Consider the following 22,554-nt stretch of genomic DNA (forward strand, 5'->3'; position numbering starts at 1 on the left):
AGTTGATAAACATCATTTTAAGTTTATAAAAATTATTATCATGTTTCTATTTTTACAGTAAAGTAGACAAGAACTAGGAATCAGACATGCAGTTCATATACAACAAATACCACAAATCACATTTAACAAAAATAATCAAAGTTAGGCTTAATATCTATATTTTAATGTCCAACGCTTAGTGCCCTCCTCCATGTCCGTGTCCCGATCTAAGAATAGCACCACTGCCCGAAGTTGACGGCACTTGTGGTCGTCCAGCTGTTTCACTAGTCGCCGCTGAAGTTCCCTCTGCTGCAATAGACTCTGAGCTGTTGTTCGCATTCTGTTCGGCATCCAAGTTTTTCAGCTGCTGCTGCCACATATCTGCATAAACGCCGTCATCTCTTTGCAACAGCTCCTCGTGTCTGCCACGCTCCACAATGGTGCCCTCCTTTAGCACCAATATTTCATCTGCATGGATGATGGTGGACAAGCGGTGTGCAACGATAATTGTTGTGCGATTGGTGCATACGCGTGCCAATGCAGCCTGTATGTTACGCTCTGTGCGCGTGTCCAACGCAGAAGTAGCCTCATCCAGCAGCACTATAATCGGAGCCTTCAGAAGTGTTCGGGCGATGGCCACGCGTTGCTTTTCGCCGCCACTGAGTCGCAGTCCTCTCTCACCCACTTTTGTCTCGTATCTATCTGGGAAGCTCAATATTCTCTCGTGTATGTCCGCTGAGCGCGCAGCCTCATAGACTGCATCAGCACTGGCGCCTATCTTGGCATATTCAATGTTGTAGTAAATAGTGTTGTTAAATAATACAGTATCCTGGGGAACAACACCTAAGAAGCAAACACGTTTGTTATCTAATGTTCTTTCAAATGAGTTAATTATTTGCACTCACCAATTGCTTTTCGTAGACTTTGCTGTTGAACAAGCTTGATGTTCTGTCCGTCTATTGAGATAGAGCCCGATTGCACATCATAGAAACGGAATAGTAATCGCATTATGGTACTCTTGCCGGCGCCGGAAGGTCCTACAATGGCAATTGTCTTGCCTGCCGGTACAGTGAAGTTAACATTGCGAAGCACCAGCTTATCGGGCGTGTAGCCAAATGTAACATTTGAAAACTCGATTGCGCCGCCAGCAGTTAGCAGTGGTGCGCAGCCAGGCGCATCCACGATTTCCTCATCCTCACGCAGCAGATCAAACATGTTTTCCATGTCCACGAAATTCTTTTGTATGGCACGATAATATGTGCCAAACCAGTTCAACGGCATGTACAAGTCCATGAGATACGTGGAAAAGAGCACAAAGTCACCCACTGTCAGGGTCTGATGATGCACCACCAAATACACACATAGCAGTGAGCCAGAGAGCAAGCCCAAACAGAGTATAATATTCTGAGCGGTGTTGAGCAGGTTGAGTGTGACCATGGAGAGGAACTCCTCTTTTTGATACTTCAATATGGCCTCTCTGTAGCAATCCACCTCATAACTCTCGGCTCCATAGTATTTCACTGTCTCAAAGTTCAACAGGGAGTCTACACTTCGAGCGCGCTGCTCATTGTCTGCCAGATTCATTCGCCTTTGGTATTTAGTCCGCCATTCCGTGATAGCAATTGTGGAAGCTATGGAAAATATATTTGAGTGGTCGGCAAACATTTCAAGTTCATTCAGACTTACCTATATACAAGAACATGGTGAGAAAAACGATCAAACCAAACCACCAGTTGAAGGCATAAATGAAATACACGACAGCCACTATCAGATCAAGTATGGTAGGTGTTATGGAGAATACAATATAGTTGAGTAGATTGTTAATTGAGTCTGTGCCGCGATCCATGATGCGCAGCACTTCGCCTGTCTTGCGCTGCAAATGCCATCTCAACGATAGTTGATGCAGATGCCTGAACAGATCAATCTCAATCTCCCGCGTCGTGTATTGCTGCACGCGAATCCACAAGAAAGTTCGCAGATTGTTGAACAAGCCCATGCCGCCAGTGCCGCCGCCCTGCAGGAACGATAGAGTAACATACATAAGCACAAAGTCCCAGCGAAACTCAATGGGCTCGATAGTCAGGCTGTCAACTGAAGCGAGAGAGAATAGATTGTCGATTATTGTCGCCATTTTCGTTAGCTGAGAACATGACCTACCCAACAGCTTGCGATAAATGGGGAGAAACAGTTTGATAACACGACCAGCAGCAAGCAACGTTATGCAAACGACCACAGCGAGTTGCAGCATCCTATCTTTTTTTGGCCATAGATATGGGAACAGGGTGCGCAGCTTGCGCCAGCCATTGCGGAAAGCAGAGCCAGTTGGCACACCGCCATTTGAGTCGTTCGATGAGTCATCCAGACGTTGGTGCGGATTATAGGGTGCCATAATGCCGGGTGCCTTCAAGCCGAGCACAAAGATGAGCAGAGAGCAACAGAAGCGGGTAACAAACATGCCCATCTCGATTTCATCTTTGTTACTGTAAGACAAAGGCTTAGATAAAATCAATTTATAATTATAATAATCAACTACTAACTTTTTTAAGTGGAACCACCAATCCTCATGGTCCAAATTGACTATGGACAGCGCCTCATTTATCAATGCCATGGTCCAAAAGAGCAATAATATAAGGCCATGACCACGTGTCGGTACCGATGGCAGCTGATAATGACGCTCCTTCACAATGAGCCAGATGCTAAATGGATAAGAGAAGCAAATCACGCATGTGTAAAATATCTGCGAATGAAATGGATATTATAATATAATCAATCAAAGAGTAATGAGTCTATCCAAACGAACCATATAGCCGTAAACTGCACTGTCCGCATAGATACGAGCGTTGAGAAAGAATCTCAATAGAGCCAACACCGGCACAAAGAGTAGGAGAAACAATTGGAAAGCATATAGCCGGGACTTTGTGATCTGTGTGGGATCTGTTGGTGTCGCATATTTGCGGTACATCAGTATCTGGATACCGCCGAAGAGAAGAAGGAAGCCACCGCATATCGCCGGTCCCACGGTGTCCATAAAACAGTGCGAGATGCCATGTTTGGTCCAAATCTCGTTGAACGTGATGTTCGGCGGACAATACAACATCTTGTGTGTCGCCTACGGTTGGTCAAATGTACTTATTTTTATTTATTGAATAGATAGATACACTTAGGTCAACGATGAACTTATCGTGATATAATGAAACAAAAGACGTGCGCAAATAGTGATAATTACTACGACGATAGCCGCCCCGGGTGCAGACTATGACAAATCAAACTGGGAGCAATTTTTGTGGCAAAGATAACTAAGTGTGCTTGGTAATATATGGTATGTTTTGATAAAAATTATATGAACATGTATACTACATATCGCACTTTATATTATTAATAATAATTGGAACGATTTATTTAAATGGGCGTATGTCTTCCGGTTTTTGTTATTTCACAACATAACACTATTTCACTACATTGACACAAAAAATCACCGAAATTATCAGCAACAATGTAATTGGCAAATTAACAAAAAAAATGGAACAACTTTCTGCCCACAGCTTAAATTGTATTGACACAAAGTTTTAAAAAAGTTGCAATTCATTCATGGATATTTGCATTGTTAATTATGCAATTTTAATTCTTTTTCTTTTTATATTACTTGCGGTTGCTCTGATTTTAAATTGTTGACAGAATCAACAATTTCGTTACCTTTACTTGTGCTGCTGCCTAGACTTTGATTATAATATAAATATAGTAATTTGATTTAAGCAAATCTTTAATTAACAGTGAGCAGCTGCACTTGTATTAACATGTTTTGGTCACAACGGCACTTCAAACTCAAAATGGACTGTTACTCAAATTGGCACTGTTAGCTTCAACTGTTCCAAATGTGTCGGCGATAAATAACATTGAGGCGAGTATGCTGTTCAGCATTTGGCGGTCGAATTTATGTACCATTTCATTAATTCAAAGGGTAGTGTATAATTGTTTGCAAATTGAAATAAATAATTACCCAAAAAAAATTGTCCCAAAATGAAAGGAATTGATGAAACCAAAAAAAAGTAAGACCAGTTGTGAGCAAGTGAATTTTTCGTAAATAAATATTTATTTATTTTTTTACGGAAACAGAATTTTTTAATACTTTACAATAAAATTAATAATTAATTACATTAGTAATAATCAAGCTGTCATTTTCTAATTAATGATCTTCGAAATTAATTTGAGTTTTTAATTGTTTTTTTAATCGGAACGAAGCTAGTAACTAAATTAGAACAATTTGCTTAGAAATTAAAATAATAATGTGTTTACATTGTGTTTAAAGAATTCGCTACTTAAATTTATATTAAATTTATATGTATTTAAATAATAATATTATAACAGTTTGTGTCTAGTTATATCGCAGTAACATTAAAGTCTACTTAACTGGATCTTATCAATTTCTTTTCAAAATAACTTTTAACTTGTCTACTTTATATATAGTGTGTATAAAGTATTGAGTGTTCAATTTAATTATGTTTTAACAGAGATATATATTGTGTGCTTAAATAGTGGGTCTGGGCTTTTAACTAAATTGTTCAACTTGGTTTTAACATATTATCACAAACAAGTACATTTAATATGCATCATCATTACGATTAGGTACTAGTTAGAGAAGGTTATTAAGGTTCGTTTCTCAGTGTCTCTCAGTGCTTACGGCTACGAGTTGATTTTGGCCAAGAGTGGTTGGGTCACGGCGCTGCTCGTGGTGCCACGGGCAGCCAATGGAGCCCGAGGACACTCTTCGGCAAAGGACAAATCATGTCCATGTCCATGGCCTTGGTTATTCGAGTGGGCTGTGGGCTTGCACAGAAGCTGTTTATAGTTCTTGACTAGATACCCATATGGATGGTCGCTGCTCAGATTTGGAATGTTCTGATTGCTGCAGCTGCTGCTGCTGCGCTCCAGATTGAGAGCTGCGGACGCTGGCAGTGCTGCTGGCGTCTTGCCGCTGAGCAGTGGCGTCTCATCGCAGTTGGCAAACTTGATCCGTTGCCCGCTGCTCGTGCTGCCAGCGTCGGCGGCGGAGCTGTCGCTGCGATGGTTCTTCACCAACGTTGAGATCGTGGGGGATGGCCTCAGGCGGCCTCTTGCCTGCGGCGCTGGCTGGAGAATGCCGCTCAGATTGGAATTGGAATTGGAGTGTGTTGCATGGTGGTTGCCCTGTTGTTGTTGTTGTTGTTGACTGTGATGCTGCTTGAGCGTGCCGCTGAGTGGCAGTCGGAAATTGGCCAGCTCCCAGCTATCGCTGGCAATCGCATCAACGCCCGCTCCTGCGCCCGCACCAGCCTCCTCGCTGCGTAGCGAGCGACTACTATATATATCACACAGCGTCTGTTGTCCAGCATCCAAATAACAGTTGTTGGGCTCAGTCTTTTGATTCACGGAATGCTGCTCGAAGCAGCTGCCGTTTAGCTTCGGTGAGCTGGAGCTGATCTTGCGCTTGACCCGAAGATTGGGTGAGATATTTTTTTCGGTTGCAGGCAAGGCTATGGCCGGCACTGCCGGTGCCAGCGAGGCCATAACGCCCAGCTCTGAGTATTGTTTGTAGATGGAATGCGGCTGCCGTTGGGGCTGCTTGAGGGACGAACGCCTCGTCAGCAGCAGCTTGCCGGGCGACATCACCTCATCTGGCTTGGGCACTTCGCCCTCCAGCCAGTACGTCAACATTTCCCCCTTGCCTTTCATCGGCACCAGGCCACGGCGCGTCGTCACGAAGCTGCCGAACTCATCTAGTGCGAGTTTGGTCGTTTCACTGATGTGGATTTTCAGTGCCTCGCCATTGGACTCCATACGCGAGGCTGTGTTCACGGTGTCTCCGAAGAGACAATAGCGCGGCATCTTCTGGCCCACAACGCCGGCAACACACGGCCCCGTATGCAGTCCAATGCGCAGCTTCAAGCGATCGTCGGGCCGGTGGTGTATCCGGAAGTTATGCACCGCCTCGAGCAGGGCTAGAGCCAAGCGTGCAATTTCCCGGGCATGGTAATTGCCATTGCGTATGGGCAGACCCGATACCACCATGTAGGCATCGCCAATGGTCTCCACCTTGTAGACGTCAAAGTTCTCCACAATCGAGTCGAAGCAGGTGTACAGATCGTTCAGGAACTGCACGACCTGCATGGGCGTACTCTCCGCCGAAATGGCCGTGAAGCCGACAATGTCGCTGAAGTAGATGGTCACCTGGTCAAAGGTTTCAGCGACCACCGGCTGTCCGCTGATCAATTGGGCTGCAACGCTCTGCGGCAGCAGCTGATAGAGCAGCTTCTCACACTTTTTCTTCTCCTCCAGATAGTCCTGGGTGCGCTCCTCGACTAGCTCCTCCAGATTATTCGCATACATTTCCATGCGCTTTAGCAGATTATCAACTATATTTCCAGTTTCGTTGTCCCTGAAATCAGTCGGTTCGGTTAGAAAGTGTTTTCTATAAATGATCGTTTTTTTTTTTTAGTACAGACAAATTTTAAAACTGTTTTCGATTGCAGCAGAAGCTGACGACACAGAAATTTATGAATAATAGAAAGGGAAATCAGAAAAACTCTAAAACTGTAACTTAGATCTATTAAAGATATAATGTTGTTAGGACTGATCTGGTTAAGTTATATTTGGGATCTGCCTCCAATATTAATTAAAAGTGCGAAAACTAATTTTTATTAATTTGTCCTAAAAATATTAAAAATTAGGATCTTTTAAAAATAATAAAAATACAACAATATAAAATCAAATGATTACTTTTACCACACTCTGTATATATTCCTAGGTTAGTAAGCTTTCTTATTTCTCCATAACTTAAATTTAAGAAGATGATAGATGATGATCTTACTTGTTGAACTTTCTGATCATGGACTTGAGCGTATTGAAATCGGGTCGTTCCAGAGGATCCTCTGCCCAGCAGCGTCTGATGATGCCAACAACATCTGCCTTGGTATCATCGGTGCATGATTCCAGTTCGGGGCGAAATGGTTTGTTCTGCTGCGGTTGGTAGTTTTTCACCAGTTCAATAATCTCTGGAAAAATATAGATGACGAACTTAGACTAAGATTTATATTTCATTCCTATTTTAGTGAAAAATTAAAATTGTCAGATATTTTTTCATTGTTTATCGAGTTCAATGGGCTACACTATATAATAATATATAATGCCTGTCAATAAAGTCGCATTCTATCACACAAAGAGACTTTTCTATATACATGTACTCGAAGACGATAGATTTGGAATTTGTTTAATCCCATATGATGACTAGGGATACGGCCATACAAGTGAGGAATTTGTCGGATAAAAAACACCCTGCCACCTGGCATCCGAATTCCCAAAGCGGTTTGACTGTGCAGTTCTATGAGCGTGATGTGGAGGCGGAAGCAAAGATATTCAAGTTGATGTTTCATACAAAAGCAACAAGTTATGATAGTACAAAAAACACAGTCTACAATCGGTCAAGAGGTATGTGAGATCCAAGCCATTCAGTGTCTATTGCGATCAATCAACGTCTCCTTTAGCGCTCACAGATGCTGAGATTATATTTGGAGATTGTAATTGCGAATACTTATTTTGCAATCGGGAATGCAGATATGGTTGGGGTAAGTCAAGAATTGATTGGCTATGGGAACTGGAGAGGCGTCAACAGCAGCTGCAACGGTTTCAGCTGATACAGAATTGCTCCAGACCACTCCCCAAAAGATGCAAGCCCCCAACAGATGATCTAACTAATCTAGCTAAAAAATCGAAAAAAGCGACTCCAAAAAAAAGAAGCTACTGGAGATGGTTCCGGCTTAGCTGTATTTGTACATCCGATACAGAAAGCTGTGATTTTCCCTATTGTAAAAGCACTTATGTATGAATGGTTTTGATTAGACATTCTACAATTTTCCACTAAATTAGAACATAAATATATAGAAATGTATATAAAAATTGCATCAAATTGGGGACTATTAATTAGTATAGTAATGCTTTCTGTCTGTCTCGTTAGCTTGATCTAACGTAAATATTTAACTAATTCGATAGAAATAGATTTTATATCTAAAATATTTGAGCATTAGTATTAGTGTTATTTCTTCTTGCTTACCCTGTGGCGTCTTCTCCTGCGAACACTTGCCCAAATAGAAAGGGCCTTGGCGCGTGGTTATCTCGTGCACAATGATGCCAAACGAATAGACGTCGCCCTTCTGAGTGCCTTCGGGTGGGCGTTGATTTTCGAGTCGCAACAGTTCTGGCGCGGTCCATAGGCGTTCTGTTAGAGAAAATAGAGAGGGTAGAGGATGATGATTCGTATAGATTGCACCTGGCAACATATCACTTACTCTTCCAGTAGGCATGACTGTTGCAGTTCTCAATGTCGCTCTCGATGTCGTAGGAGGTGCGGCGCAGGCTGTGCAGTCCGAAGTCAGTGATCTTGAGGACGAACCGGGAGTCGACCACACAGTTGGAGGACTTGAGATTGCCGTGGGAGCGAATGTCGGAGCTGTGTATGAACTGCATGCCACGCACAATGTCGTGCATCAGGGACAGCTTAAACATCCAGTCCAGCTGGAACTGCTCGTTCTCCAGTATGTCCTGCAGGGAGCCCTTCGGGCAGTATTCGGTGAGCAGAAAGCTGCGCCGCTGATCCAGACAGGCGCCATAGAACTTGACCAAGTGATCGTGCTGCAGGTCTTTCATGCGCTTCAGCTCCAGCATCAGACTGCGCGACAGAATGCCCTGAACATTATCCAGCTCGATTGGCTTGATGGCCACCTTGCTCTTCCGGTACATGCCCACGGGTATGAAGATCTGGCGATCGCCATTTATGGAGCCCATGTCCTCGGACATAAGTGTGAGCTGCGAGCTCTGCTTGACCAGCGAGTGAAAGGAGCCACGCATCACATGATCTGCGGCATCTCGGAACATGACATCGTCCAGCGAGACCTTCCAGCTCATCGAATTAATCTCAGCCTCGGCCTTATAGTGGCGATAGCCGAAGAAGAAGCAAACGGCCATTATGACTACCATTATGCCAAGGACTATAGACAGAATGGCGTACCCAGGTAAAGCTGCAAGGATGAGGCCATTATCAATATCTTATAAATTTCGTTTATAAAAAACATAATTGGCTGATTTACTTACAGTTGTCTGGGCATAGTGAACCATCGTAACCGCAGATGGGACGATCGGGCGGCGCTTGATCCCGACCGCCGGCCCAATGGATTTCCTTTTCCGACTCAAACTCCAGACGATTGTGCAGAAAGTGTGCCACAATCTCGAATCTGCCAGTGTTGGGATTCATGTCCAGCAGCGAGTACGCCGAAATGCGATCGCCATTCGAGTCGATGGTCACGTTGCCGGTGATGCCCGTAAAGCTGCGATTCCACATGCGTCGCACCATGTCGGTGCCGTTGATGGGTCTGGTCAGCATGCTCGGATCCTCGCGGATGCTCTCGTTGAGCGCATTGGCATAGAGCAGGACGCCGTCAAAGAACGAGGTCACAAACGCCGAAATCGGCTCGTTCTCACTGAAGGTGTAATTGTATTTGGCCGAGGCGATGTCCTTGATCTGCGAATGAGTTATACAGCACATTAATTCCGGCAAACAGTGTTTAGTTCTTGCTATCCCCAACTGCAAGTCTTAGTGTCGAATTGCTTTTGCATCCGTGAAATTCAATTACATCTGCGCGGCCAACAAAAGGCAAAGGCCACTACTGCGCCGCCGAGATTTACCCGCAAGCCCAGCGGAAATTATTGCACGTCGCAGCTCACAAAGCTGTGCTCGTTGAGTCCATCAGCTCACAGTTCCATAGCCTCCCAAAGGGGCTTAGCGGGCGGGCTTGGGCGAAAGCATTTTGCCAAGGCTCACTTTTCGCACAGCCATTTAGATGGATTTCGAGTGGTGTGGAGCTGCAACGAGGCGACGGCAACTGCCTTTAGAACCACGCCCAGCAGAGCGTGTCGCATATATCAAATACATGACAAAATGCTAAGCCGCAGCGACGTCCTCTCTATATTATTGAAGCCGTGAATAGTCGGCGACGTTTTCTCGGTGAATTCAAGATGTGCCACCATTCAAAAAGCACATATGCCTTTTATTTTGAATACCCTGTAAACATTTTCAACTGGGGTAAAGGAGAGGGTATTATAGTTTATGGAAAAAATCTAAGCGAACGACTTTTTATTTTGAGTTTTAATAAAAACTGTCTGTTTACGTAAAAGTTATGTTTATTTATAATTAATTTATTTATTTAGTTTTATCTAAAAAATTAATTAAGAAAGTTTTAAATTTAGACCTCTAGTAATTCGTATAACCCAAACAGCTAAGCTTGACCTAGTTGTAGACTTCTGACTAAAACAGGAATCTTTATTTATATAAGTGCACTAGAGTTTTTAAATATATACAATATTTTTCTGGGCTAATAATATTATTTTACTAGTAAAGCAGCTCAATTAGAGAGAACATTTCTGACTATCAGCCGATCTACATTTTCAAACATACATGCATTCAACCAAAAACCACCACGAGTTATATATGCATGTACATGCACACATATATTGTATGTATGTTTGTATGTACAAGAAATCTGCATGGGTTGCCCCACAATAAACCTCGAACTCAATAAAGTTGAGTTGAAGGGCTTTGATTGAGAGCGAGGCATACAATGCAGCAAATGTGTATTAATATGAGTTCGAATCGTGCAGCATAGCATACGACATTTAGTGAAATGGGTGAGAATAAATAAAGCAGAAAATGGAAAGTCAAATTTGGTAAAGCCGAAACCAGTCGAATTACTTAGGCAGCTAAAAGAGATGAACGAAGAAACAAACGCGAGTTTGTTCAGGTACTATCAATAATTCAATAAAAGCCAAATTCAGGAATGATTTCGAGAGATGTACTTGAAACGAGAAAATTATCGATTATTTGAAAAAAACTTGATCTAGGGGATTTTCAAAAAATATTTCAGATTTTATAGGCATAGACTAATGCGGACAGTTTTGAACAGATACAAATGGAGAATATTTATACATTATGAGACTAGCCATTTCCCCTTTTCTACTTTTTATAGCAAATTTTAACAGAATGATTATACCTCGAACTATAATTTTGAATGGGACTAGGGTATTCAAATTAAAAGTATTTAAGCCACGTTAGCAGTTTTGGCGCATTTGTCTTGGTTGCAAAGTTTGTTTTGCTTGTTATCAGCTGTAGTTAGGGTATGGTAAGCCAGCGAAAATTGAGTGAAAATATATAAGTTGTTTCCCAGTACAGCTCAAAGTAACGACTTTTCGACACTCGATTTTCCAATGCATTGCCGTAATGATTTGAGTAATGTGTTTCTGATGTCGACTGCATCTTCACAGAGTGACAAAGTGTTAAATATCATTAGGATTAGCCCAAGAGCAACATGGACTCACATCCTACACAGCAAAAGACATTAAGATAATTACATGCTGTTAGCTGAGCTGGTTCAAGGGTCTCCCAGGAGTTGGCTAAGAAATGCATTTCGGCGTAGAAGCTTGGCGCCATTTAAATATACCTTGCTCTCATGAATGACATAAAAGAGCATATTACGAATTTATATAGTCTATCAGGCATAATTCATAAAATATATATTATATTGTAATTGCCAGTCTAGATAGACAGCTGATAATTCGTTGTGTACAACCTTTCAGCTAGTTACAGGAGATGTCTCAGTCGAGCAATTGTGATAATATGTATGTCTTGTCGGCTGGTGTTGTTGCCGTTGTAATTGCCTTGTGCATATACAAAAATATGTTTACGATTTCGCAGACTTACACAAACACACACACACACACACGCTCAGATGCACACACAGAGAGAGGCACCTGCATATGAACGTATCATTTATACGTTCGCATATAAATGCAAATTGGGATGGCTCTGAGCACGTACACTACCATAGGTAGAGTATGCATGAGTCTGAAACAAACAAACAGTTCTAGTCGGAAAAGGAGCACAGAAACGAGTGTTAAATACCCTGCTACTATAGGGCTTTCAAGGGTTCAGCTAATCCCTTGCTCAAAGAAGCAAGATAGAAGTAAATTGTCATTAAATAAATATTTAATTTTAAAAAATACTTAAATAAATTTCTATGAATAAAATAAAGCTTGAATTAATAAATAAAAATAGTAATTTTTATAAGACTTGATCCCTCATACACTTTTTCTCTTTCTCTCCCTCTCTCTCTCATTCTCACTCTCTTTCTGACTATATTTCACTCTTACTCTCCCACATTCACACTCTCTCTTCGTCTCTCTCTCCCTCTCTCTCTCTATCTCTCTCTCTCTCTCTCTCTTTCAAAGGCTATACATATGATCCCACGGCAATTGGCCGCAAGGAACTATGCCAGAGGCATCTATATCCTGCTAGCTGAGTTTCATTGCCATGCAAATTTCCGTAGGCCACCTTCTGGTGCCAGGACTCACCTCGTTGGAGACTTTGGTGTAGGCGTCGTCATTGGGCTGCTTCGGCGTGACGGTCAACATGGCTGTGTAGGCCTTCTTGGCGCGCTCGTTGTTGAAGTCGGTATCGTTCTTATCGTACCAGGGCAGCGACGTCATATACGGCACACTGCAATTACGAAGCGGGAATACAAAGTAAAATTAGATGCTTCTCAAGCAGATCTGCTTACTCGTGTGTGTGTGCGTGTGTGTGTGTAAATGTACTTAATTCTAGCCTCTTATCAGCTCGGTTTATGCAGTTTGTACTGTCGGCTTATCACTGTGCTTAGCTTTCGTCTGATATGCGTCATAAACTATTTATTAATAGAATTACATGCACATATATTGCAAAATGAACAAAGATTCTCTAGTTTTAGGTTTACGTGCCCACATATGGCACGGGTCTAGAGGTGTCTCTGTGCCTGGGTCTTTGCCTGGATCCACAAACGATCCTCGATGCGAGATGCTGCGGATCTATTCTATTATTAAATTCATTTATATATATATATATATATATATATATATATATATTTTTTTTTTTTTTTAATTTATTTCGTTACACAGTAATAGTGCATGTTCTTGTTATCAGTGAAAGCTTGTTTGTGTTGCCAACTCAATGTCAGCTGCTTTGTGCCAAGTAAGCGAATGACATTTACCGCAAATCGATTATGGTTGGTAAACAGATTCATTTGCTCCTGGCTAAATGCACAGAATGCTGCTGCTGTTGATGCGGAAAAGATTTTCTCTTGGCCAAAAATTTCAGCTTTTAGAGCTTGTTGCAGCTTCATAAAGCGTAAGAGTTACGTATGCTTATTTTGAAAAGTAAATTTATATCACTAGAAAAACTAATTAGATTATATTGTCCTGAAGCTTAACCCGTTTTTATCAATAATATTTGCATGTAAATTTATATATATATATATTCTTTAATTTAAAAATAAGCTTAATATTGTTTCTTACAAAGTTTTTTAGTGTAACGCTGGGAATTGAGCTAAATTACATTGGCATAAGATCATGCTGACAGAAATACGTGGATTGTTGCGGCCGAATGAGATGCAGATTTATCGGACTGACATTGAATTTGCGTAATGATTGAGTGAATTAATAATAATAATTTTGAATAGTGTTCAAAATGAAGACAAATATCGAATTAAACTGAGGATTTGTTTATATTTGTAGTATATTTGTTATATATATAAACATATATTTCTGGTATTTTATAAGATACAATTCAAAATTTGACTTTGTTTATCTTGGTCAAAAAACTGAATTTACATTTTGATGTGTAAGTTATTGTCGAGGTTATTAGTAGAAGAATTTTCATTGAATTTTCTGTAATACCATAATCTCCTATATCATATTTGGAGTGTTGTTAAATTTAAATACGAATATTTCGTCAATAAATATGTAGTTATTTAATATATTCTGCTGATCGATGCTCTATGACTGTGGATGCTATACCTTTTTCGCAATTCGTCTCTCGCAATATAAAATACAGAAAAGCACAAGTATGAAACTAATATACTCCTCTAAATTTGTGAATGAGTGTAAGCACAAATTGAGATTGCATATTCGAACCGGTTTGACAGAGAGCCAATAACTCACCCAAGCCGGTTCAAATAAGCAATTTAAATTTGTTTTCAACTATTTAAAAAAAATCACTTTTCCACACTCTGAGCTCAGTTTGAGCATGAATCAATATAAGGTGGTTAAATGTAAATTCATAAGCTAATTTTAACCCACATTTCAGCCTAGTTCTGGTGCTCAATGAATTTCAGGAGATTAAATTGTTATATCAATGGTTGATCAACTGTGTTTCAGCAGCAATTAAGCATGGATTCAATTTGATTCGTGCTAAATTACGTAGAACTTAGAGCCCATATCAGGAAATGCAATAGTAAATGCAGCACATAGTCTGATGAATTTTATTCATTCGCTATATTTTCGATCGATTACGAGTTCACTGGGGTCATGCGATTAGCCAGCTTTACAAGCAATGCATATACAAATAATTCCGATTATTCGCTCACATATCAAAAGAGAACGAAAGCCCCGCCATCTGCCTAGTTCTGCTCACCCATTTTTACTGCCGCGTAGTATGTGTTTGCAAATATTTGCTATTTATGTACCCCCACCTGTAAATGTGCCGTTGCTTATTTAATGGTGTAGGAGTAACAGGCAGCACGACCCCCTAATGTCATTGATTACATTGCTGAGCAAAACTTAGCTTGAAATTTACTAATCAACAAGACACAAATATAACTAAAGCGCCTGTGTAGCTGTGTGTCAAGAACTTCCCGATTCGATTATGTAAAGAAAACCTAATATTTATACACTGTCAGGAAAGTGAAGTGAGTATATATGGGTTATGGGCAATGTCCGTTTAGTTGTCCGTCTGTCCTTATGAGTGCAAGCCATTTCCTCGTTATTTATGCTAGTAACTTGATTCGCCCACAAAGGGCGTGACGAGTCAGAAAAAGTATTTTCTAATATCTTAGAACACAGGATAGTTGATGTGCTAAGGTAATTGTTTAAAGTTAAAGTCTCATAAAATTATTCTATAAAGATACGTTGTTAATTATAATTTAATTCTTTTTTAGAATATGTTTTAGTTATATGAGTTTTCAAATCTATGAAATATAAATGAAACGAAAATCTTCCGAGAAAAAATGTCTGCCAGCAGCTCGAAGCTGTTTACAGGATATTTCGTAGTCGCGCCGATTTGAAATCGACTGCAAATTAATTTGATAGTCGTGTTAGCTCAGCTCAACTATCATGTCACTTAAATAAAAAGCTATCAATCTATAAATAGAATATCTTAAAGAGCGGCTTAGTTAATATTGCAAATACAAAGACGAGCGTTATACGTGGGTGCGAGGAAGCAATGACTCGGCTAATTTAAGATATCACAGTAATTAAACAGCAGCTATCTATAATAGATGATGAGCGGGGAGTGACGGAAGAGGAAGAGGGGGCTTGGAGGGGGGCCTGTGTTGACGCGAATCAGTATTTTTTTCTCTTCGCTGGCCATTAGAGGTAATAATGGTCAAGTCAGGCATGTGTCGAATATCGGAATTTCCTCGTTTTATAAATAGATATTAATTGCTGACTGGTCAGCATTTTGGAATCGCTTAAAGCTATTTTTGTTGGTAAATTTCATAATTTTAATAACCTTGGCTAACATGTATTATGCGCACTTTGTAAAGAATATTCGAAGTGCGCATGTTTTGCCAAAGTGAAAGGCCAAAAACTGTAGCGATTGCTACAAATGATCAGTTTGTGTGATTGTTGACGTTATTATTATTGCTATTATTATTATTATTTTCATTGTGGTTGTTGTTATTATTGTTACTGTTTTGTTGCTCCATACTTGGGCTTGCTGAGTAATTTATATATTTATTTGATACTTGTATTTGTACTCACCGCGAAAATAATTCAATATTGATGAATACATATTCGCCGCTATCGATCATATTCAACTCCTCGGCTGTCAGCATAATTTGACGTATGGACTGCGGATCGGCGCACATAATGACAACTGCAAAAAAAAAGTAACAAAAATAGAAATATACATATGTATATAAAAACTAAAGCAAAAACTGCAAATCTCTGGTAACAGCTTGAGAAGAAAACATTTTCGGAGTTACTTAAATTTTTTGTCTACCTTGAATTACAATTTAACAAAAGTAGGGGTAGCACCGTCTTCGTTCATTTTTTTTTTGTCATTAAAAATGTATTCATTTATTTCAGATTTCATTTTTGATAATGCAGTTAACAATTTTATTTTTTTTGTTATATACAAATAGTTTATATTATTTCCATTTATACGTATATAAAAACAATATTTCCTTTGTGCTCTTGAATTATTTACTCCTGATTACACTCATTCGATGAATTTTAAACATATTTCGATATATACAATGGAGGCGTTTCACCACGCTATTTATATCAAGGACCGTTATATGCGTGGTATTTTTGATGAATTAATACTCTGCATTTGTATTTAAAAATTCCCAAACTAAGAAGATGATTCTATTTGAGCGAGTCAAGTGTTAACCTATTTAAAAGTCAAAATGGGGCTTAGCTTTAGAAGAATTCTTCTGAGATCGGCAGAGCTCAACTCAAATCTTACTTGTATCAATCTTCTAGTGTCAGTTTCTTTGACGTCAGCAGATAACTCAAAAGAGTTTGATGTAGTTGAACTGACTCGTAATGACTCTTAAGTTTATAAAGTGGTTTATTAAAATCGGTGTTTGAGCGAAAGATAGAACGGAAAATTATCAATTAAGATGGGCAGCACTCTTGCAGATTGCTCATACATATAGAGTAAGCTTTGTTAAACAGAATAACAGAATAACTCCTTTGTCATATTTTTGATTTCAATATATAGTATATACAGTAGTATATGTTAAAAAGTTGCATCTTAAAATAGAATAGAAGTTTTTATTACATTTGAATAGAATAAAATAATAGTTTAATTAAGAGTAAAGTTTGTTTAAAGTTTTTTTTCTTTTCTCTTTTTTCTTCTTTTTATATTTTGTGATTTTTAATTGCATTACAAGTATTATGCAAAGCTAATACGTAATTGGCAATAATAATAACAAAATAATTTATGTCAATTTCTCTCTTGCCATGCAATTTACAAATGTTACATACAATTTTTGTTTCCACTATCAGAGGATTAGTTTAATTATTTAAAAGCAAGCCAATTCGCAAACAGGCGGACGCAGCACACAAGTAGATAAATGCCATAAAGATACTGACGTGTTCTGTATACCCTATAATTGAGCGAATTACAGGGAAGAGTCCCAAATGAATAGATAAATAAGTGTATATTTTTATTATAAAATATAATGTATAATTATTATTTATTTAAAAATACATATATAATATATCTAATTCGTTATTAAAATGGATTAGGAATTGAGGAATTCACTAAGATACGAAAACTCAATCAATGGAAATAAATTGAACAAATTTATAACATTAAATATTTAAAAGCAATAACAATATTTCTGAGCTACACTTATGTGAAATTTATTTCCTTGTAGGATTTCCTGAGCAATATTATTTACTTGATTCTGTTTTGTCAGAGTCAAGTTCAGAGTAAAAGCTAGATTTGATTTAATTGCACAAAGCTGCCAAAACTAAATTGGGATGCAATGTAGAACATATGCACACATACATATGTATACACATACATAAATATACTACATTTATGTGAACTTTGCGAATGAGTCCAAGTATAAACTGATTACTGTTTGCTGCTGTCGATGTAAATTGCCAGCTCGACTGGACTGAGTCATGGATATATATTATATACATATGCACATCACATACGCATGTGAATAATTATGTGTGTCAGTGTGATTTCTGTGTTGAAAGTTGAAGAACCAAACGAGTTCCGATCTGATATAATTTAAAACAATTAATATTAATAACAAATTAGGCAATTAATATGCCAATAACTAATATAATTCACGAGGCATTCAAATTTTGAAGCAATACTTAATTAATTACCGCATCAGCAACTTTAATTAGTGTTTTATGCAAAATATATTTAAATTATTATTAAATTAAATTATAAATTTGATTTGCATTCGTGTTAAAAATAACAAGTTCAAAACTTGGGTCAAGCGTGTTAAATACAAATTACCCGGTTCCTCATTTAAATATGGTTTAGCGTGTAAAATTTGATTCGAAAATGCCTTGTAGAATAAGTAATACTCGAATAATTGAAAAGTTAATCGAGTCTGCAATATTTCAAATTGAGGTCTGAGTATAAAAAGTAATAATTATTATAAGCATTTCATTTGGCTGCCCTTGAACTCTAAATCTATTTATAGCATTATTCAATTGTGGAATCTATTGTTTGGCGGCTTCTCAAAGTGCGCCCGAATGTCTCGTTTATAGGCGGCGAGTACGTTTGGCTATTGTACTTTGTTGTTGGCCATAATTATGCATCAATGTGTACATTTAATTTGCCAAAAATTGCTGTTAATGTGAATTTAATGGTATGTGGTTAGTTAAATGTCGTGAAAATATTAAACTCTGACATATTGTGGGCATTTTTGTACTCCGGTTCATATTTAAGCTGAACTTAAGTTTCGCTTTTCGTTCAACATTAAGAACTATTGATACAGCTGGCCATATTTGTACTCGAAGTAAATATGAAACACTTATAGCTGTGGCTTGGGCTCAGCTCAGCAGCCATTCATTCACAGCAGTTCCTTCTTATTCTAAAACAATATCGGAATTTTATTTAGCATCTTTCTGAATTCGATTTGCGTTGCGGCGTGGCGTTGTCTGCCGTGACATATGCTTGGCATTTGTTATTGTTTGTTTGAATTGTAAATAATATTCAATAAGCTGTAACGTAAACGAAATTGCGGATCAATAAACCCTAATAATCTGTAAATATGCCAAAATAAATATAAATATATATATTGATATCTAAAATATTAGACAAAAACTAGCGAAAAATATTCTAGTAGGATTATTGAAATTTTTTCATAGGAAGGGTAAGTTTGCATTGCAGCACTCAAATGTGATACCATAAACAAACAAAAATTACATAAAAATCATAAATTCTAGGAACTCCAGAAATCTAGAATTACTGCTGATTTCGAATATTCGAACTTTAAAAAAATAGATCGAACGGAGAAAATGCTGAAATGCCCAGCATTTAAGCCGTGAATGAGTATTATATTGGAGGTAATACCCGACCGCTACTTTCATACTTTTTAATTATATTTAATCTAGTTCGCAATAATTATGATCTATATAAGTCATTTGAAAATGACTAATGAACAAGTAATGAACTCACAAAGGAGATGCTTCTCAAAAAAAAAAAAAAAAAAAAAAAGAAAAAAAAAAAGAAAAAGAAAGAGATAAATTGTAATTGTAAACAGGTTTCTGTTTGTAAACATAGTGACTGAGAGGCTTCATAAATATTCGCTGCATAACAGTTTAATTCCGAAACGCATTTGTATACTTGATAAATGAATCAAAGTAAATTAAAAAATTTGAGTGATTTGTATATTTCAAACGAATGAATAAAATATTTATAAGTTTAAGCGCTTTTTTAATAATTAGAAGAATAATTTTAAAGTCTAATAACAAATTTTAATTTACATCCTCAAATATATATTTTAAATATAAATGAATATTTAAATATAAAATGAATTTCAAACGGAAGAAAACGATAGGATATCAGTTATGTAAGTTTTCAACAAAATGGAAATAAATTTCAATGCGAATAACATGGTAAATAAATAAGAACCTAGTTTTTAAATCACTCCTCTCTTGAATTTTAACGAATTTCATAAATCCTTGAAGAAACGTCGAGCTCTATATAGCATCAATGGCTTAGCACATTTCACTTACTTCTTGTACGCATGGCGACATTGCGGAGCAGACGTATGATATATGCCTTGGTCCAGTGCGCGGTGTCGAAGCCGAGCTGGTAAACTGACTCCTTCTCGATGGTGGCATGGATGGCCGCCAGGCAGAGGAAGCAGACCGAGTTGCCCTTGATTTTGGCGTTCTCGTTCTGATAGATCAGCGCGGTGCGTGTCCAATTGTAGGTGTTAATTAGGGCGCGGACCATGTTGCCCAGATTGTTGACCTGGGCGCCCTTTAGCCGGGTCAGTGTCGAGTAGCTCTCCGTCTTCTTGCTGAACTCGCCGGCATTGCCGCCGGTCGTGAGCAACGGAATCTGCCAGACATCCGCGTAACGGGAGATGGGCGCCAGCACGTACTCGCAGGGCAAACCGAAGATGGCATTCATCTCCGGCCATTGCGTGTAGATCTCAAAGAATCCCAGCGGCCCGTAGGTGGAGGAGCAGAATGTGTCGCGCGAGATCAATGTAATGTCAATCTGTACGCCCCCGACAAAGCCCATGCGTTGCACATGCCCAATGGCCAGCTCCAGCACGGGCAGCACCTTCGGCATGATGCAGTCGTTCTTGTTATCGGACTCCACCGACGGCAGCAGAGCCACGAATACCAGCTGGCGCCGCTGCACCGGCCCGGCATGCTGCTGACCCCAATGAGGATTGACGCTGCTCGGGAACTGCTGCACCAGCTGTGTTCGCTGCGACTTGTACGAGTTGCGCGTCTCGGGCACCTTAAAGCTGTGCACATCCGATATGCTGCTGATGCTGGCCACGCTCGCATGCGGTGCACTCTCCACATCGTAGAACCAGGCGTAGACTGGAGCTGGTCCAGCTCTCTGGCTGGGCACCGGCACCAGCAGCAGCAGCGCCACCAGCAGCACCAGCTCGCGAAGCTTTCGTTTCTGTTTCCGTTTCTGTTTTAGACTTTGTGGCTGCCGCACAATGTTGCAGGACATTCTGCGACAGCTCGTCCAGTTGAGTTGCCTTCGATGTGTCGAGATTTGTGCGGTTCGCTCCGTTATTTTGTAGTGGAATTACTATATATATATATATATATATATATATATATATATTGATTTGTTTTTGTTTTTAGTTTTAAATTTTTTAAGTGAATCTCGTTTCGGTTTCGACTTCGTTCTCGAGTGTTTGGCAGGCGTAACACCGTCTTATGGCTGTCGATCTCATTATTTATATTGGTTTCTCAATTATGCATTTCATGAGACTCTGGCTAAGAGAAAATAACTCAGTTATTGCTATATTCTCGTTATCTGCAGCCTCTATAAATTGTCTTTAATTGTTATTAAGTCTTCACTGTATTCTTTATTTGCACGCGCAATCATTTGTGTCTCTTTATTAGGATTATCATTGTTCACGCATTTTTAATTGTATAAAATTTAAAAATTACATTTGAATAATTTATTGTTAATTATTTGATTTCACATTGTTTATGCTTCAATTGTTAAAAATAAACGTGCTTATAATAATATTTTAAGGTGCATTGAACTGAATTCATTTAACGTTTTTTCTCTTATTAGCAAAGTTCCATTTCTTGCATATTGTTTTATATTTAGCATAAATACTAAGAATAAAAACGTTTATATCGAGAGACAGAATATTTAGGAGCGGATCGCGAGGCAAAGAACTTGTTCTGTAACCTATGCAATGCCTAAGAAGCTCATTAATTTATGCCTGGGAGTTGACAAACTCAAGAGAGAGAGAGAGAAAAAAAAAATAAATAAAAATAAAAATAAATAAACAAAAGGGCTAAAAATAAAACCAGCTACGACGTTTACAATGCTTTTGACCTTCACTTTTATGTTGTTATTTTAATACACGTCGGGGAATTTTAAACGAAATACTGGCACGTATTTAATGTGTCTGCCAATATCAAATTTAAATACAAATCGATCCCTCAATAAATACTCATAGATAATTGGAAAGCATGCAGAAAGACACGATCTCTAGTCAATGTAAATGGCCATTAGGGGGAATTAGGGTAACTTTTACGATCCATAACCAATCGAAGTTTCTTACAAATTTAACGGCAATTACCAAAGTAAATAATGGCCTAGAATTACAAAACGCACAGAGTGAATTGGCATAAAAGACAGCGTCCGCCTGACCAAGTTTATTGAACCACACAGCACATTTGGCCGGCAAACGATTGGAAAGGTGTGGGGTATTTAGAGTACAAAAGACTTCAATCTAACTGATAAATTATATATGTAATTTATTTGATTTTCGCTCACCAACTATCTTCCCCTCCCCACCCGTTTTCATACAATATGCCCGAGATGGTAATCTCTGGCTAACTCACAGAAAGCTGATGCCAAAAATAACCACAAAACATAATAACCCCAAGGCATGCCGACTGGCCACAGTAAACAATAGTATTAATACAATAAGCATATATAGGAAAGAGTTTGCAACAAAAGCCTGGCATAGAGACCTTTACAGATGCCCTACGGCATTGGAGTTTTTAAGTCAACTTATTTTGATTTTGCTTTGCTTTATTTTTCCCTGTTTCATTTTGGGCTGTTATAAAAATAAAGGAAACCTGGCTTGAAGACTTTTAATTTGTCATTGACACGATTGTCTCCCTAGATTTTCTTTCTATCCGCGTTGAGGTTATTGATCGATGCTTTAAAAGATGACAATGCGTGTACTAGAAGCTGAATCAACATTTAGTATAACCAACATACTAATCTAAGGCAGTTAATTAATAGATAGTAAA

The 22,554-nt window shown here is 38.8% G+C and overlaps 4 protein-coding genes across 4 annotated transcripts in view; 1 reads left to right on the top strand and 3 right to left on the bottom strand.

Moving 5' to 3' along the window:
• Window positions 1-15: 15 nt before the first annotated feature.
• Hmt-1 (ABC transporter ATP-binding protein/permease Hmt-1) lies at window positions 16-3,831 on the bottom strand. Its single transcript, XM_089462613.1, has 7 exons — window positions 3,673-3,831; window positions 2,780-3,088; window positions 2,517-2,716; window positions 2,137-2,459; window positions 1,666-2,070; window positions 885-1,610; window positions 16-822 (listed from the first exon to the last, which is right to left on the bottom strand). The coding sequence occupies exons 2-7, from the start codon at window positions 3,074-3,076 to the stop codon at window positions 176-178; spliced, it is 2,598 nt and encodes an 865-aa protein (XP_089318739.1). The 5' UTR covers window positions 3,077-3,088; window positions 3,673-3,831; the 3' UTR covers window positions 16-175.
• Window positions 3,832-4,079: 248 nt separating this feature from the next.
• LOC108621247 (atrial natriuretic peptide receptor 1) lies at window positions 4,080-20,776 on the bottom strand. Its single transcript, XM_018018444.2, has 8 exons — window positions 19,810-20,776; window positions 15,847-15,961; window positions 12,409-12,553; window positions 9,100-9,526; window positions 8,298-9,026; window positions 8,063-8,227; window positions 6,824-7,007; window positions 4,080-6,391 (listed from the first exon to the last, which is right to left on the bottom strand). The coding sequence occupies exons 1-8, from the start codon at window positions 20,774-20,776 to the stop codon at window positions 4,660-4,662; spliced, it is 4,464 nt and encodes a 1,487-aa protein (XP_017873933.1). The 3' UTR covers window positions 4,080-4,659.
• On the top strand, window positions 7,013-7,918 carry LOC108621253 (uncharacterized). The gene is made up of 2 exons (XM_018018453.2): window positions 7,013-7,440; window positions 7,497-7,918. Exons 1-2 carry the CDS (start codon window positions 7,233-7,235, stop codon window positions 7,835-7,837), a joined length of 549 nt encoding a protein of 182 aa, XP_017873942.1. The 5' UTR covers window positions 7,013-7,232; the 3' UTR covers window positions 7,838-7,918.
• Window positions 20,777-20,928: 152 nt separating the features above from the next.
• Window positions 20,929-22,554, bottom strand: part of LOC149270644 (atrial natriuretic peptide receptor 3) — a 36,331-nt gene continuing 34,705 nt past the window's right edge. Inside the window, exon 5 of the mRNA XM_089462614.1 lies at window positions 20,929-21,048. Coding sequence (XP_089318740.1) covers window positions 21,035-21,048 — 14 coding nt within the window. The 3' untranslated portion in view covers window positions 20,929-21,034. The remainder of the gene's footprint in view (window positions 21,049-22,554) is intronic.

Source organism: Drosophila arizonae, chromosome 2 (genome assembly GCF_054131065.1).
Source record: "Drosophila arizonae isolate 15081-1271.41 chromosome 2, UAZ_ARI_1.0, whole genome shotgun sequence".
In the NCBI taxonomy this organism is placed as follows: Eukaryota; Metazoa; Arthropoda; class Insecta; order Diptera; family Drosophilidae; genus Drosophila; species Drosophila arizonae.

What these genes read in the sequence shown, in the direction of transcription:
- LOC108621253 (XM_018018453.2), top strand. Translation starts at nt 7,233, where the DNA reads ATGATGACTAGGGATACGGCCATACAAGTGAGGAATTTGTCGGATAAA. An exon ending in AGTCTACAATCGGTCAAGAG is followed by an intron (nt 7,441 to 7,496) that starts GTATGTGAGATC and finishes CGTCTCCTTTAG; the next exon opens with CGCTCACAGATGCTGAGATT.
- LOC108621247 (XM_018018444.2), bottom strand. Translation starts at nt 20,776, where the DNA reads ATGTCCTGCAACATTGTGCGGCAGCCACAAAGTCTAAAACAGAAACGG. An exon ending in TTCACTATGCCCAGACAACT is followed by an intron (nt 9,027 to 9,099) that starts GTAAGTAAATCA and finishes TCATCCTTGCAG; the next exon opens with CTTTACCTGGGTACGCCATT. An exon ending in CAGTCATGCCTACTGGAAGA is followed by an intron (nt 8,228 to 8,297) that starts GTAAGTGATATG and finishes TTTCTCTAACAG; the next exon opens with AACGCCTATGGACCGCGCCA.
- Hmt-1 (XM_089462613.1), bottom strand. Translation starts at nt 3,076, where the DNA reads ATGTTGTATTGTCCGCCGAACATCACGTTCAACGAGATTTGGACCAAA. An exon ending in CACCATGTTCTTGTATATAG is followed by an intron (nt 1,611 to 1,665) that starts GTAAGTCTGAAT and finishes TATTTTCCATAG; the next exon opens with CTTCCACAATTGCTATCACG. An exon ending in AAGTCTACGAAAAGCAATTG is followed by an intron (nt 823 to 884) that starts GTGAGTGCAAAT and finishes TTTGCTTCTTAG; the next exon opens with GTGTTGTTCCCCAGGATACT.